This window comes from Parambassis ranga, chromosome 20 (genome assembly GCF_900634625.1).
Source record: "Parambassis ranga chromosome 20, fParRan2.1, whole genome shotgun sequence".
Taxonomy (NCBI): domain Eukaryota; kingdom Metazoa; phylum Chordata; class Actinopteri; family Ambassidae; genus Parambassis; species Parambassis ranga.
Genome location: NC_041040.1, coordinates 4955358 through 4971547, shown reverse-complemented (window position 1 = coordinate 4971547; position 16190 = coordinate 4955358). Strand labels below are relative to the sequence as shown.

The 16190-nt window shown below is 46.1% G+C and overlaps 2 protein-coding genes and 1 long non-coding RNA gene across 4 annotated transcripts; 1 reads left to right on the top strand and 2 right to left on the bottom strand.

Annotated features, from left to right (window-relative positions):
- Window positions 1-7400: 7400 nt before the first annotated feature.
- On the bottom strand, window positions 7401-10171 carry LOC114453333 (uncharacterized). The gene is made up of 4 exons (XR_003672438.1): window positions 9931-10171; window positions 8128-8232; window positions 7663-7782; window positions 7401-7539 (listed from the first exon to the last, which is right to left on the bottom strand). It is a non-coding gene; the product is annotated as an uncharacterized LOC114453333 (long non-coding RNA).
- Window positions 10172-10354: 183 nt separating this feature from the next.
- hus1 (HUS1 checkpoint clamp component) lies at window positions 10355-15220 on the bottom strand. Its single transcript, XM_028433189.1, has 9 exons — window positions 15155-15220; window positions 13350-13525; window positions 12671-12798; window positions 11870-12046; window positions 11550-11657; window positions 11401-11475; window positions 11140-11239; window positions 10850-10984; window positions 10355-10761 (listed from the first exon to the last, which is right to left on the bottom strand). The coding sequence occupies exons 2-9, from the start codon at window positions 13399-13401 to the stop codon at window positions 10679-10681; spliced, it is 858 nt and encodes a 285-aa protein (XP_028288990.1). The 5' UTR covers window positions 13402-13525; window positions 15155-15220; the 3' UTR covers window positions 10355-10678.
- cidea (cell death inducing DFFA like effector a) lies at window positions 14648-16177 on the top strand. Of its 2 annotated transcripts, none has more exons than XM_028433191.1 (5): window positions 14648-14751; window positions 15173-15311; window positions 15388-15540; window positions 15773-15942; window positions 16051-16177. In XM_028433191.1, exons 1-5 carry the CDS (start codon window positions 14711-14713, stop codon window positions 16151-16153), a joined length of 606 nt encoding a protein of 201 aa, XP_028288992.1. In that variant the 5' UTR covers window positions 14648-14710; the 3' UTR covers window positions 16154-16177. The 2 variants fall into 2 exon arrangements, with proteins under 2 accessions (XP_028288992.1, XP_028288991.1); XM_028433190.1 differs by having other exon boundaries at window positions 14661-14751; window positions 15170-15311.
- The last annotated feature ends 13 nt before the right edge of the window (window positions 16178-16190 follow it).

Genomic DNA, 16190 nt, shown 5'->3' with positions numbered 1-16190 from the left:
CATCTGAGCAGTGAAACAACTAAAACATGGAAAGCAGGCAACTCCATAATAATATATATTCTCTTTAATAAAAAAGGAAAAAATATGAACAATGGTAATGACAAAATCACTGTCTATGATGCCCCCGGAGAAGGTGCAGAGGGCAGAGGCGCTCAGTCCACTGCAGTGGTGTGAGTGGTCCAGCAGAGGGCCTCGCTGATGCGCACACACTGGAGTTTGAAGACAGCCCTCTCCACTTCTGCACCTATGATGACAACGGGGGTGTGTCCCTTGGTCAGACACTGAACTTATTGTCCTGGCACCATGTTTCCAGAGCACAAACCTCCTCTCAGTGTGGATGAGGAGAAGCTGCCCATCTTCATCACTGTCTGTCTGTCAGAAAGCTCTGAATCCAGTTACAAACACTGGAGTAGAGTCCCGGAATCTTGAGCTTTTGGATGAGCTTCACCTGTGAGTTTTTCCTTTATCAATCACAAAAACCCTAAAATGTCTTTAACCACTGACAGACATGAGAGGCACACATTTTTAAACATAAGTACAGTAGTGAAGTAGTCCTACTCTGATACTTTACATCTCTGTTCTCTCCACACCCACCACCAACACTGCCCACAATGCACCTCTGCTGCTGACAGGAGTGTAGCTCAGCTTCAGCATCACCATCATTGCTCCAACCAACATCTGAAAACATGAACTGCTGCTGCTCCACCCTGTGTGGTCATCAGGACACACTCCGTCCTCTTCACCTCCACCTGCAGAGAGAATGAGTGTGGAGGTGAGTGAGTGTTGACAGAGACTCCCTCCATCAGCAGCATCATCCAGTATAAAGAGCAGCAGGACTTCGGTCCTGTTCAGAGCAGCAGTGCAGCAGCTGCTTCCTTCCAGCTCTCATGTTAACTCTGCATCAGACAGACAGATGGATGTGCTGAGTTCCTGCTCTACATCCAGTCCACATGGTTCTAAATGGGCTAGTGGGGCTAGGTCCTTCCTAAATTGTACAATAAAGATGAGCAAGTTATTGGATTGTTATAAGTTCAACATTTATTTTTAGTGAAACCTAAAGTGGCAACAGCACCAAACAGTTAAATGAATAACATAGGGTGTCTCTGAGTGGGCTAACTTTATGTGGCCCAAGCACTTTAAATCAGCTCTGACTTATTTTCCAGGTGTGAATGATTGACACGTATCATGTCCCACCCTCCCCATTTACTGACCAGATGGGCTAACTTCATTCAGCCCACAGGCCGATCGGTTCTGACCAATCAGCAGTGGGCTGGTTTCATTTAGCCCAACGCTGCTGTGAGAAGAAGAAGAAAAGAACACACACAAAAAAATGGCGGTTTGAATGAGGTGGAGGAGTTTCAGCACATTCAAATGGATGTTGTTTCTACAGAAAGACAGAAGCCTCCGTAATGCCAGTTGTGCTGTTGTTCATTGTTTTATTCAGGGTCCAGTGTAGCTACATGATAAGAGTTCAGATCCATCCACATGCAGAGAGAGAGAGAGAGAGCATGATCATGTTTTTTGTACTTTGACTTTAACTACCTATTCTATGGCTATAATTTATTTGTTATCAATTTCACCACCAGCCACCACTGGACATGAGACAGCAAACAGTCTGAGATCAGATCTGGTGGAACCACAGCCTGACAGATGAGGGCCGCTGTCTCTGTCCATCCTGTGAGGCTGTCAGCTGGAACCCAGATTTATGTCCTCTACACAACAACGCTTCTGATCCCCACATATTGAAAGGCTGTGCCGATCAGCTGGCTGGAATCTTTACAAAGATATTTAACCAGTCCCTGACCCTGTCCACTGTCCCACCTTGTAAGAAATCCTCCATCTTAATTCCCGTACCAAGGCTGTGTGTGTGCAACTCCTGGCCAGTTGCACACACACCAGTAGTGATGAAGTGCTTTGAAAAACTGGTCCAGAGCCATATCACATCACTCCTGTCCCCTGCTCTGCTCTTTTATCTTTTTATACTAAGTATTTTCATCATTTTGAAAGTAGCCGTTATGTATGTCTGTGCACCTTAAACTGACCAACATTTAAAATTTCATTGTACATGTTACAATGACAATAAAAGCCTTTTCTACTCTATTCTATTCAGAGCGTCACTGAGGGAAGCAGCCAATCAGAAGGCAGCAGCTTCACAGGAAACACTGGATCTGTGATACTAACTGTGTTTAGGACAAAACAGCTGAAAGCAGCACAGACTGACTCCACTACCACACTACCTCCTGTATAATAACTGGATCTTGTCATACAGTGCAATAACCTTTTTTCAGCTCTTATGTATATAATGTAAATTTTCCCATTTTTAATTTTCACCATGACGAATCATGCAATAACCTTCGGTACTGAGGTCACTTTATTCTGTTATCTATTGTTTATAATTTTTATAGTTTTGCTACTTTTTTTCTTCTTAGCTGTGCTTCTAACGTACCTGCTGTAACACTGTGAATTTCCCCTGTGAGGGACTAATAAAGGATTATCTTATCTTATCTATTACTGACCTCAGAGTCTGCAGGCTGCAGTCTGGACTCTGCTCAAGATCCAGCAGCTGCTCCAGTCCTGAATCCTGCAGGTTGTTCTCTCTCAGGTCCAGATGTGTCAGATGGGAGGGGTTGGACTTCAGAGCTGAGGCCAGAGAAGCACAGCTGATCCCTGACAGACTGCAGTCCATCAATCTGGATAATGACAAAATGAGGTGAGAAGGGACCTCCTCAAATCATTCTGTGTTTTAACATCTGTTTAGAACTTCAGAAAATTCTGAATGTACGATTTTTAGAAAATTTAAACAAGTACAAACAATATATGTGATATGGACAAGGTGCTTCTATTTCAGGAGATAAATTTAATCACAAGTTTTCAAAGTAAAGGATTTTATCTCTGTGTATCTCAATGATTGATGAACTAAACAACAGAGGAAGGAGTCAGCTTTAGAGGAAAGACCCTGTTTTACCACACACAAATCTTTACAAAATTAATATTAGCACAAAATGGAAACATGATGTCTGACCTCAGAGTCAGCAGGTTACAATCTGGACTCTGCAGAAAACCACACAGCTGCTTCATTCCTGAATCCTGCAGGTTGTTTCCACTCAGATCCAGCTCTGTCAGATGGGAGGGGTTGGACTTCAGAGCTGAGGCCAGAGAAGCACAGCTGATCTCTGACAGACTGCACCAACTCAACCTGGAGAAAAGCCTCAAGGTGAACTCCATTATCCCTCAGGAGGGCAATTTGTTTTGCAGCCAGCAGTAGCACAACCACACACAAACACAAGACACAAGAAATGTGTTAAGAAACATTTTTTAGTTGCATAGGAATCCTGTCTTCACAGCTGTCTCAACTTCTTACCTCTACTCTTTACGTCTGACTTACTTTCAAAAAGCTTATGTCATAAATGTTACAATTTAAATTAAAGCTGCAAGCAGCAATGACGGGCCCTCGAACTTGTGGTTCGCGGGACCAGCAGCTACCGCCTCCCCTACAGTCCCATGTCCTCTGTGCTGCGTGCTGCGTTTTTGATCACTTTTGGTCCCTAACCCCTTAAGGGTAAGTGCACCAAATTTCAGCCCTATCAAGAAATTCCCCTAGTAGGAGTTCGCAAAAGTGCGGGGTGTGCAAATTGGAACATGGCGAAGTTTTTCCAAGATGGCCGACGCCCTGTAGGGGGTGGAATTTTTTTCCAAAAGCAAATTTCCTGGAGTGAGTTGATACATCTGTGTACCAATTTTCCTGGCTGTAGCTCTTAAGCTGAATATTTTCAAATTCTAGGGGGCGCTGCAGAGCCATTTTGCAAGTCACTGTTGCAGCGACAGTTTCAGATCGCCATTTTTACAATCCTGGCCAGTCTGCCAATTTTGGTGAGTATTCGAGCACATTCAGGGGGTCAAATTTGCGTCGAATGATGTGGAAGAAAAAAAGGGAAGAATAATTGGCACTTGCATTTCAAGAGGGCTCGCACATTTCGTGCTCGGGCCCTAATAACTAATTTAAAAGACAAAATTCAATTTCAGATAAAAATATAGCATAACATATACATAAAATGTAAGAATTTATAATCAGTGGATCAGCATTGGTGAACTGACCTCAGAGTCTGCAGTCTAGAGTGTGCACTTGCCAAAAAATCACACAGCTGCTTTACTCCTGGATCCTTCAGGTTGTGATTGTAACTCAGGTCCAGATGTGTCAGATGGGAGGGGTTGGACTTCAGAGCTGAGGCCAGAGAAGCACAGCTGATCTCTGACAACCGGCAAAAAACAAGCCTTAAAGAAAAAATGTTTTCATAAAAAAACAGTTCTGAACAAAGTTGCTTGTAAAGGACAGAGCTTTGATACATTTGCTAAAACATCTGCAAGTCTTTGTTGATGGATTCTTACCACAATTCTATCATTAAGTATCAAGAACTGACTCCTTCATAAAGCCAAAAATAGCTATGACACTATCATTAAGTTTACAATTCTGCTAAATAGAGAGCTACACCAGGGTCACAACTAGGAAACTGACCTCAGAGTCTTCAGCCTACAATTCGGACTCTCAAGTCCAGCACACAGCTGCTCCACTCCTGAATCCTGCAAAAGGCTGTAGCTCAGGTCCAGTTCTGTCAGATGGGAGGGCTCGAAATTGAGGGCTGAGACCACAACTTCAAAGTGAGCCTCTGAGAGTCCACAGTTATGAAGTCTGTAAATACATATTGATGTAATATAATATTAGATAATGTATCCCATGTAATGGTTAAATGTTATACTTGGTTAGAATTATTAATTGCATAAGTCAGCAAAATAGTTCAGGGTGCATGGACTGGGTTGGCATCTCAGATTTCAATTAGTTTTTCTCTGCCATCATTACATTATATCTGTGGTCAAATTCCAATCCCAGCCCTGGCTCCAGGGTTATTTATCAGTTCTTTTCAAAAAAGTCTTTGTATTTGTCTGGATATTCATTCTGGACTGGCAGACTACAAGCTACATTTAGCTCAAGAACACCTAGCTCTGAGGATCACTACACTATGTAAGGCCTTCTGGTATGACAAGAGTGAGTCTTCCATCACCTGACTGGGCTGATGGCCACAGGTATTTCTGCAGTTCCTCGGGGGCCCTTGACTATGTGGAACAACAATCTCCTTCTAGCTAGTTGGCAAACCTGGAGTACTTTCACACAGAAAAAAAACTGAATGTATGAGTTTACTTACATTGCCTTCCTGCAGTTCCTCACAGCTGGAATCAGTCTCAGTCGTCCCTGGTCTGTTGTGTTGTACTTCTTCAGGTCCAGCTCCTCTAGAACCTCCTCTGACATCTGCAGCATGTAGGCCAGAGCTGAACAGTGGATCTCAGAGAGTTCCTTCTCTGACCTGTTCCTTGATTTTAATAACTTTTCAATTTCATGATGGACTGAGAGGTCTTTCATCTCCATCAGACAGTGGAAGATGTTGATGCTTCTGTCAGGAGAGATTTCATCAGTGTTCATCTCCTTCAGGTTGGTGATGACTGTCTGGATGGTTTCTGGGCTGGTCTCTGTCTGACCCAGCAGGCCTCCTAAGAGCCTGTGGTTGGACTGCAGAGAGAGGCCATGAAGGAAGCGAACAAACAGGTCCAGGTGGCCATTTTTACTTTGAAGGGATTTCTTCATGACTCTCTTCAGGAAGTCGTCCAGTGAAGACTCACGGTCATCATATTTATTAGTCATGCCATATTCCCAATCCAGCGGATCTTTATCAAAGTAGTCTTCCTCATCTTCATCATGATCCCGATCATCAGAATCGTAGTAATCATCATCCTGATCATTAATAAAGTTGTCTTCATCGTCATCAATATCATAGTCATCCTCGTCTTTTTCTTCTTCTCCATTTTCATCATCCTCATCTTCATCACAATTGCTATTATGTTTATCAACATTTTCTACAGATGAGATCCTGTAGTCTCCCAGGAACCCTCTCAGCAGCCCAGTGTTCCTGTTGGTGAAACAGTGGAACATGTAGACTGCAGCCAGAAACTCCTGAACACTCAGATGAACAAAGCAGTAGACTGTTTTCTGGAAGATCACACTCTCTCTTTTGAATATCTGTGTACAAACTCCTGAGAACACCGAGGCCTCTGTGACATCCAGACCACACTGCTGCAGGTCTTCTTGGTAGAACATGATGTTTCCTTTCTCCAGATGTTCAAAGGCCAGCCTCCCCAGCTTCAGAAGAACTTCCCTGTCAGCCTCCGTCAGCTCCTGAGGACTGGTCTCATGTCCCTCATGGTACTTGTGCTTCTTCCTGATGGTCTGGACCAGCAGGAAGTGTGAGTACATGTCAGTCAGGGTCTTGGGCAGCTCTCCTCTCTGCTCTGTAGTCAACATGTGCTCCAGAACTGTAGCAGTGATCCAGCAGAAGACTGGGACTGCACACATGATGTGGAGGCTCCTGGAGGTCTGGATGTGGGAGAGGATTCTGCTGGACAGCTCTTCATCACTGAACCTCTTCCTGAAGTACTCCTCCTTCTGGGCGTCAGTGAAGCCTCGTACTTCTGTCAGCCTGTCCACACATGCAGGAGGGATCTGATTGGCTGCTGCAGGGCGGGAAGTTATCCAGACCAGAGCCGAGGGAAGCAGGTTCCCCTGGATGAGGTTTGTGAGCAGCACATGGACCGATGACTTCTGTGTGACATCAGACAGCCGCTGACTGCTGCTGAAGTCCAGAGAAAGTCTGCTTTCATCCAGGCCGTCTAAGATGAACAAAAGTTTACAGACAGCGAGCTGCTCTGCTGTGACCTTCTGTAATGTTGGATGGACGACATGGAGCAGCGTCAGAAGACTGTGCTGCTCATCTCTGATCAAGTTCAGCTCCCTGAAGGAAAGCAGAACCACCACACTGACATCTTGGTTCTCTGAGCCCTCGGCCCAGTCCAGACTGAACTTCTGCACTGAGAAGGTTTTTCCAACGCCAGCGACGCCGTTCGTCAGAACCACTCTGATGGCTGTCTGTTGGTCAGCTGAGGCTTTGAAGATGTCCTGGCACCTGATTGGAGTCTCATGGAGGGTCTTCATTTTGGAAGCTGTCTCCAGCTGCCTGACCTCATGTTGGGTCTGGACCTCTTCGCTCTGTCCCTCTGTGATGTAGAGCTCAGTGTAGACCCTGTTGAGGAGGGTTCCACTTCCTGTTTCATCAGTTCCTTCAGTCACATGTTCACATCTCCTCCTCAGACTGACCTTATGTTCCTCTAAAACCTGCTGCAGACCAACATCTGCTGAAAGACAAGGACCACAATGAGACATCTTTCATGTCTGTACAACACAACACAACCACAAGTCCAGTTTCAGAAAAGAGTCCCTCAGCAGACACATGTCCAGTCTTACCTTGACTGCTTCTGGATCTTTGTCCACACTGGGGACAGGGGGACTCTCCTGATGAAGCAGACTGGTCCCAGTATGAGCTGATGCACTGTCTGCAGAACCAGTGTCCACAGCTGGTAGAGACTGGATCCTTCAGGACGTCCAGACACAAAGCACAGCAGGACAGGTCCTCACAGACGTCGCTCCTCCTCCTCTTTCTGTGGAGACATGTCTTCATCAGTAAAATTATTTGTTGATATCTGATCATCAGTGTCTACAAGCTGGACAGATGACAGAACCATCAATCACACTGTGACAGGTAGCTGTCTGTAAATTCTTACTGTGGTTTGGAGGGACCAAGTTCAGCACTGAAATCTGGAGGTCTCTCTTTGGACCAGTCTGTCTTCACAGACTCACAGATGGATCGTGGAGACTCTGCTCTCTGTCTGTTCAGCTGAGCTCTGTAGACACAAAACCTTGAACTTATCACACCTGTAACCTTTGATCACTTTACAGTGCAGGCGCTTCTAGATCGACTGTGTAGCATCCTGAGTTTTGATGCCGCATGTACGGCAGTTTACGTAGAATGTTCTCTTAAACTGATTAAAAGCTTAAATTGTTTGTACTTGTTAAAGGGCAGAGACATGGAGGACATAACAGGCAGCAGAAAACTCCTCGAGACAGCTGAGCCACAAGGAAAGCCCTTAACACACACAGCTGGATCAGCTGGACAGGGTGTCTGATTTTAAAAGCCCAGAACACGTGCTGTTCCTCATGGTATATTCTGGATTTTATGGCACACTTACCTTGCTCCTGGAGGCCCAGGTCCATTACTGAAGTCTGGAGGTCTTTCTTTGGACCAGTCAGTCTTCACAGACTCACAGATGAATGGGAAAAACTCTGCTCTGGGTCTGCAAACACAGAAAGAATGACTATGACCAGATCACACAGTGAAGGCTGTGAAACTCAGACTGTCTGCACTCACAGAACAGTGCAGCAGACAGGATTTCAGAACTGTCAGCCTGTTTGTGGCTAAGTTTTTTATAACCACTATGGGTCACATAAAGTAAACGCAGATGTCAGGTCTCACTTTGCTGAGATGTAATGTTTACAGAATATAATATCTACAGAAATAAATGTGAAGTCCTTTATTAGGGCCCGTCGGCCCAAGCACCGAGTGGTGTGAAGCCCTTTTGTAATCGGAATGTGTTTGATCATTTGCCTGTTTGTGCACATTTTTGACCCTTTTCCAAGGGCAGGGCAAAATGGCTCTGCAGCTCCCCCTTTAAATTTTCAAACCTCTCTCATTTGGCACAGGTGGAGAAGATCAGTACACAGACATCTGCGTGCTCATGAGTTACCCGCACAGGGCCACCTGCTGGAAACAGGAAGTACCCGGTAACTGCTTACTCAACATTTTTATGTATAAATCAAATGTTTTTGGAGGTTTGACGCACAGACAGGTCTCCACTATTCTCTTGGGGTCTCACTCCTCCTACTGGACAGAGTACTGCAAGTACCATAACTCTTGACATGCTGAATTTGATTTCATGTAATACAGACCCAAAATGTTTTCACTCCTGCTGACATACATGAACAGTTGTTTGTGGCATCACACATGGTGTGAGCAGAACCATCTGTGGCATGTGGCAAAGACAAAGAATGTTTATTATTGTATCGAATTTCATTTTATCACTTGCTATTTTACCTTATTTTACATTTCCAACCTGTTTCTGAGCAGGCATGGAGCACTTGGAATGTAAGCCGTTTACCCCTAAAGTATTTCTGATTCTGATTACATGGGGTCCATATTTTATATGTTATGGACAGAACACAACTGATGGGGCATTCATTTAAAAGGCAACAATTCTGATCAGTAACAGATCTCCTGAAACTTCCCAGTGGGTTTAGTAAGGAAAATATCATCAGAACTGTCTGGTTTCAAAAAACTTCCTACAAACATTTTACATTACCCATAAATCCTTTAGTTTCATAATTTATGCTGTCACCATGTGAGACTATATAAGTCTCACATGGTGAGGGGAAGGGCAGCTCTGTCATTTCCTAAAGTCATCTTCAACTCAGGTTTTTAGCAGAAACAGCTTCTTACACTGGTTCTGATGGTCCAGGTTCAGCACTGAGGTCTGGAGGAAACTCTTTGGACTGGTCACTCCTCAGAGACTCACAGATGGATCCTGGTGGTCCTGCTCTGCCCTCATCTTCCTCCACACCAACATCCATCTTCAGTCAGTCTCAGACCTGAACCAGGATCACTCAGAGACTGTAACAGTCACTGCAGTGACTACATTACCCATGAGTGTTTGCTGCAGGGCGGTGTTTAAACAAAGAAGAAATCAATCAATAAACTGTTCTTGTTGGTTTGAACGACTACAGTCAGGAGCAGCTGTGAGCTCTGTGCAGACTCTGGACTCTTGATAGTTCTTAGACCAGAACCAGGAGCCCAGGACTGGAAGTGTGTACGTTCAACCAGGCAGCTGAACACAGACACACATTTCACACAAGACTAATGCTGTTATCGCATTTACATGTAATAATATGTTTATAATACATATACATAAAAATAACAATATTAATAAGTTTAAACTCACCAAGCTTCCCCCTTCGGTTGTCTGCCTGCTGCTCCGTCCATTCAAGATGGAGACTGAACCAACTTAGCTTTTACTTTCATTTCTCCTCCCTCTACAGTGGGTGTGTGTTGCTCGCCAACAACCTCACCTCACTTTGTTTGGGCGTCACATGAACACCAGGAAAACCTGCTAACATGACATTTACCTGTGAAAAATAAACTCCAAACGCAAAGAAACGGCTGAAATAATTAAACTCGCATTCTCTCTCTCTCTCTCTTACACACACACACACACACACACACAGACACACACGTTAAAACCACAAAACCTCAGGGAGTATTTCAAAATAAACTTCACATGAAGAACAAAATAAAAGCACTGCTATTAAACACTTTATTGCTTAACAATGAAAAACAATTTGTTTCTAAATTTGAAAATCCGACTGCAGAATTATAAAACCTGTCACCAGGTGGCGTCAGCCGACCACTTATCAAAGCTTTGACACTTTCAGTGCCGAGAAGCTTCAGGTCTGCACACAGAAGGAACGAGCCGCAATGATGTGGCCACGCCTCCCTCTTCACACTGATGGATGTGTCACTTCTGCCAAGGCTCCCAGGGTGAAGACTTCCTGAGGTCCACTGTGAGGACAGAGACGTTCTGAGTCTCTTGGGTCCCACATAACCGGAGGAGTCCTCAGTCCTGCAGGAAAACACCTGAAGAATTTTTCCCCAAAACAAATAGGGACTTGTGTGAGAGCTGAGTGGAGCGCCTACGCCACGGCGGGGATGAAGTACTGCAGCGATACGTCTTCATGCAGCAGGATCAGATGGAGGACTCTCTGATGGACAATATCTGAGTGGACGAGATCATTACAAAAACACACAGTAATGAGCGGAATCATCTCTCAGGTGTGAAGCTACAACCAGCTGAGCTGACTTACTGCACATGGCCCTGCTGGGGGTGACCTGCTGCCCCATGAGGAACTGTTGCAGCCTCCTGATGTCCACCCTGGCCTCTGCCATGGTGTCTGGGTCCCTGCTCTGAGACGGACCGGCGTCCTGAGAGGCGTCATCGCCTAGAGGCACAGGAGAGGGTTATGGTTCGCCGTGGTGGCTGCTGTGTTCACATCAACTCAGGTTCTCCTTCCTGCTGCTCCCTGCTGGAGCAGAGGCTCCACAGACCAGGTCCATGGTACAAAATGACTGCTTGCTCTGTGAGGCAGGTTTTTACCCCATGGAGGGTTTCCCAGGTCTTTGAAGTGAGTGGTGACAGAGACCAGGTCCGTCTCAATCTTAAGGTTCATCTCTCCATTCAGGTTGGCCTCAATCACCTGACACACACACAGAGCGTCAAACGTCTTAATACAAAGACTGATATTATATTCATATTTTGGAAAAGTGTCTCATATGACATAGACATATGAAGACGCTTGACTTCACCAACTGACTAACAGACCTAATAATCAGCTGATTAATCAACAACACGTCCTACCAGGAAGTTGGAGAGGTTCTTCATTCTGTCTACGACGTTCTTCATGGTCTTCAGAGGAGGCAGGTAGATGCTGACCTACCAGGACACACACAGGGGTTAGCAGAGACCCTTCAGAGGAACGTTTCATGAAGAGGAAGGATCCGACTTACATCAAAGTCTGGCATGTCCGGTTCTTTGAACTCATGCCAGAGTCTCTGCGGGATGACATCCACTGGGACATCGTGAGTGACGACTCTGTTGATGCTGGACAGCGTGGGCTGCACAGGACAGAGGACTTCAGTCAGGGAGGTGATGATGTCATAAACAGCTCCTGGGTCAGTACATGAGGCTCTATCATCAGTGTAAATAGTCTCTGCTGCCCTCAGGTGGCCAAAAGAAACAACTCTAACCCTCAAAGTTAGTGTTTACAGTTTCTGGCTATAAACTGTCTTATTCTTAACACGACACTGAAACACAGACAGAGGCTCACCAGCTCAGCGATGACGGTGAGGCAGGGGCAGTGCTTCTTGGTCAGTTTAACTTTGACGGCCTTGGCGTTCTGGACCGTCTTCAGGGCTCTGGAAATGTTCTCTGGAGTCACTTCCAGACAGATCTCATTGTCCTCAGAGGACACACCCTCCATCTGGTACTCATCGAAGAAGTTGGCCTGCAGGGAAGGATCAGATGGAGGACTTAAGACCAGGCTAGAGTCAGAGGTTAGGGGTTCTGATCCTCCACAAAGTGTCTCCTATGTTATAACCCGTTGTTATAGAGCACATGTGTCGTGCGCATGCCGTGTGTGTGTGTGTAAGTGTGTGTCTGCACGTATTGGGGTGACCTCCACTCTGCGTGATAGAGAGAAGTGTAAACCCAGGAACTGTAGAGACGGTGGAGCTCTACTTAAAGAAAACGCTGGGAGGAAGCTTGTCTACTTAAAGTTACAGTAGATGGTTTTATTTGGCTGATGATCTGTTGTTGCCATATCTGCGATGGACATAATGAGAAGGGTTACAGGCTGGAATTAGTAGATCTGATTCCAAAATTGGAAAATAAGCGTTTACTTCTATGTGTATAACAGGTTTTTAACAACCTATTCAAATCCACCAGAATGCAGGAAATGACCTCTAGTAAATGAAAAAAGGACCACAAGGTGTGGCCCCCGATCAATTTGAGTTTGACACCCCTGTTATAGACTGAGGGTTTAACCTCCGTCAGTCCAGCCCCCCCACCCTGACTCCTGTCCAGTGTCTTTTGTTTCCCACTGCTGAGGTGCTCCTCCTCCTCCTCCTACCTGTGACAGCTCACACCACATGCTGACGCCTCCGTTGCCCACTTTCCCCGACAGCACAAAGAACAGGTTGTCTGGCGTCAGCCGCAGGACGCACATCTTTGTCAGCTTTGAGATGGTGGTGACGACGCCTGGTGAGGAGGTGTTAACATAAAGTTTACTAACATGTGACACTTTGTAATCTGCAGTAGAAACATACATGAAACACATAACATGTGACAGTTGGTGCTCAGAATCCTCCCCCACAGATTGGCTGCTGCAATTTTAATTTGTAAATAACTCAATTACAATACTTCTTTACAGATTCCGAGTAGCTTTAACAGAAATCATTATTTTATTATTATTTATTAAAAAATAAGCAGTATCATTTTCATTCTACGTGGAGGTGCTGACAACAACCCTGCTTCGTGTCATTCAGTCTCGGGCCGGGACAGTGTGGACCTGTCCGGACCAACATTCCAACAACCTCTGAACTGGTCACACCGAAAGTTTGGAAGGAAACGATCCATAAAGGCGACATAAAGAGGCCGCGGTGCGCACACGGAGCAGCTCTTCATTAACCCGGCTTCTCATGATGGATGACACAGAGACAGCAGAGACCTGTTTCAACCGTTAAACTAAGCTAACGTGTTAGCATCGCCCCACGCTAACGTGTTAGCATCGTCTGTCTGACGGCACTCACGGCTGAAGTGGTTCAAACAGGCCACATCTACGATCTTCCCTCGAAACTTCATTTTGTTCCTGACTGCAGGTCTCTGTGCCCGCTGGGTCTGATGATCCGGCTTCAGGTGGGACTTTTTTGTTTGGTCCGTCAAAGCCCGCGATCCGCCGGAAACAGCGTCACTCGGTGAAACGTTCCTACGGACAGAAAGAAAACAGAGAATAATCAGGATTATTTAAAGAAGAGAAGAGGAAAGTCACATTCCTATTTTCTAATGAATGTACGACGGCGTATTATGGCCAATGTAAGAAAAAAAATACTGACCCGGAAGAGGAGGGGGGGGGGGGGCAATATTCTGAGATTTAAAGTCGTAAATTTACGAGAAAAAAAGTCGTAGATTTACGGGAAGACCTCAGATAGTCTCTGACATTAGGCTATAAAGTCGCAAATCTGGAGACACGCTGCTTGCTGTCACGGTCGCCGTGGAAAAGCTCATCAAGTTGTGACAATGCTGTGAAGAAGATAGCACCGTTCATAACCTTTCCTGCTTCAACCTCCCGACCATAGTCAGGAGGCACAGAGGACGAGCTACGGTGCTCGTGGTTAACCCCCACCGTCACAAACAGCTGGAGGACCAGAGCACTTTTCTGTCCTTGCAGGGCGGCAGCTTTGTTCTCATATTCTTTACGCTGTACATATACGTCTTGTTAATAAATCGCTCCCCTCTCAAGCTAACAAGTCATCTTCTCTCCCACTCCTACACAAACACGCTGTCCTGTATCCTGCACACTCACACACAGGTAAGGACACACACGTACTCACTGCCTTCCTATTATAAGGCATATAGGCCTACAACTCTCACAACACCGTGATAAAAACTAAAAACTTTAAACAGTTGCTTTTTATCCAGTTTACACATATGTAAACTGTACACATAAACCGTGTGCATGTATGCATGTATGGAAACGCGACATAATTCCATGACCAGGAAAAACGGATGCAAATTTCTGAGTTTTTTTCTCGTAAATCTGCGACTTTTTTTCGCGTAAATTTACGACTTTAAATCTCAGAATATTGCCCCCCCCCCCCTCCTCTTCCGGGTCAGTATTTTTTTTTTCTTACATTGGCCCTAATACGCCGTCGTATGAATGATTTAATAATAGCCCAGGTCAGAATTTAAGTGTTTCCTGGATTTGGTTTGTTGTGTGCTGCATGTGCTCCTCTGTTGAGGCATCCCATTGGTTCTCTGCTCTGATCAGTGACCAATCACAGACCTCCGCTTTATTAAAGCGTCCATGGCGGCAGCAGGTGGTCGGACTCTGACCCAGCGTGCCTCCGCTGCCACGGTCACACACACACACACCGCCAGGCTCGCCGCTCTCATGGAGTTCGCCAGGACGCTGCTGCCGGGGGCTCTGATGAGGTGGGTGAACCGGCCGTGGGTGAACCGGCCGTGGGTGAACAGCGCGGACTCGTTCCTCCTGACGCTGCGCTCTTCAGGAGTGTTGCGCTGTAATCAGTGACGCTGCGGCGTTGTTGAGACGTTTTGTTGTCTGTCATGAAAAAGCCTGAAAGTTCTGACACAAACTCTGCTTCTACCAGAACCCCAGTTTCAGCTCAGTAGTCTGGGACTATTTTCTGTGGCGGACTAATCCGCAGAAACACATCTCTTTGGAACTAGTTTATGTGCTTTCAGCCAAACATTTTCTGTATAAACAAACGGTGTGTACTGAACAGTAGAAACAGTAAATCACTGCTGAAAGGAGTTTGGTTGAATTGTTTTACTCTGATTGGATACATCTGATGCCTGTTTGTGATTAGATCACCTGTTTTTGGTCCAGCAGGTCCATGTCCACAGTCCAGACCACCGTCTCTCGTCACTTCCTGCCCTCGCCCCCCTCTCGCTGCTTTAAGGTGTGCACGCGCAGCCGGATGCAGCGGCGAGGTTTGGTGGCGTCTTCGCTGGAGGAGCTGCTGGAGCAGGTGAGGGATGCGTCGGCACCCCGTTAGAGGACGGAGACAGACCAGAGGTGCTCATGTTGATGTTTTTGCGTCTCAGGCAGCGAGGGTCTTCCTGTTGTCCTGCCACCTTCTGACGCTGGTCCTGGAGGAGGATGGGACTGTGGTGGACTCGGAGGACTTCTTCCAGTCTCTGCCTGACAACATGCCACTGATGGTGCTGGAGAAAGGAGAGATGTGGACACAGAACAAGGTGGGAGACAGCCAATCAGAGCGGAGGACAGGTGTTATTGTTGGACATGAGTTTATGGGAAATGGTCACATGACCTGAAGCAGACAGGAGGACAGCTGTGAGAAGTTAAACCCACACCTGAGAGTGATGGTGTTAAAGCAGGTGCTGCTCTCTGCTTCCTCCACCAGGTGGCAGCACCTTCAAACCTCTGCCTCTGACTTTCAGCTGGCTCTTTGTTCACTGCCTGTTTCAGACCTCTGTGAGCTTCAGACCGAGGAGGAACAGCATCGCTAAGCTGACCTTTGACCTCTACAAGCTGCACCCCAGAGACTTCCTGTGCTGTCTCGCCGTCAAAGCCACGCTGTACGAGGTGTACACGCTCTTCTACGACTTCAGGTGCGGCAGGATCAACCACGTCCTGAGGTGAGGAGCTGCAGGGCGGCTGTTCCAGAAGTCACTTTCACACTGAGCAGCTTAAAATCAGATGAAAGTCTGTGTGTGTGTCTCTGTGTCTGTCTGTGTGTCTCTCAGGTCAGTGCTGTGCCATTTCATCTCTCTGACCAGACTGGCTGGACAGCTGCTGCTCTGCACATCCTCATCACTACTGCAGCTTACTGGAGAAGACGATTGCTAGTGTGCGTGTGTGTCTGTGTGTTTTTTTTTTTAGCAGT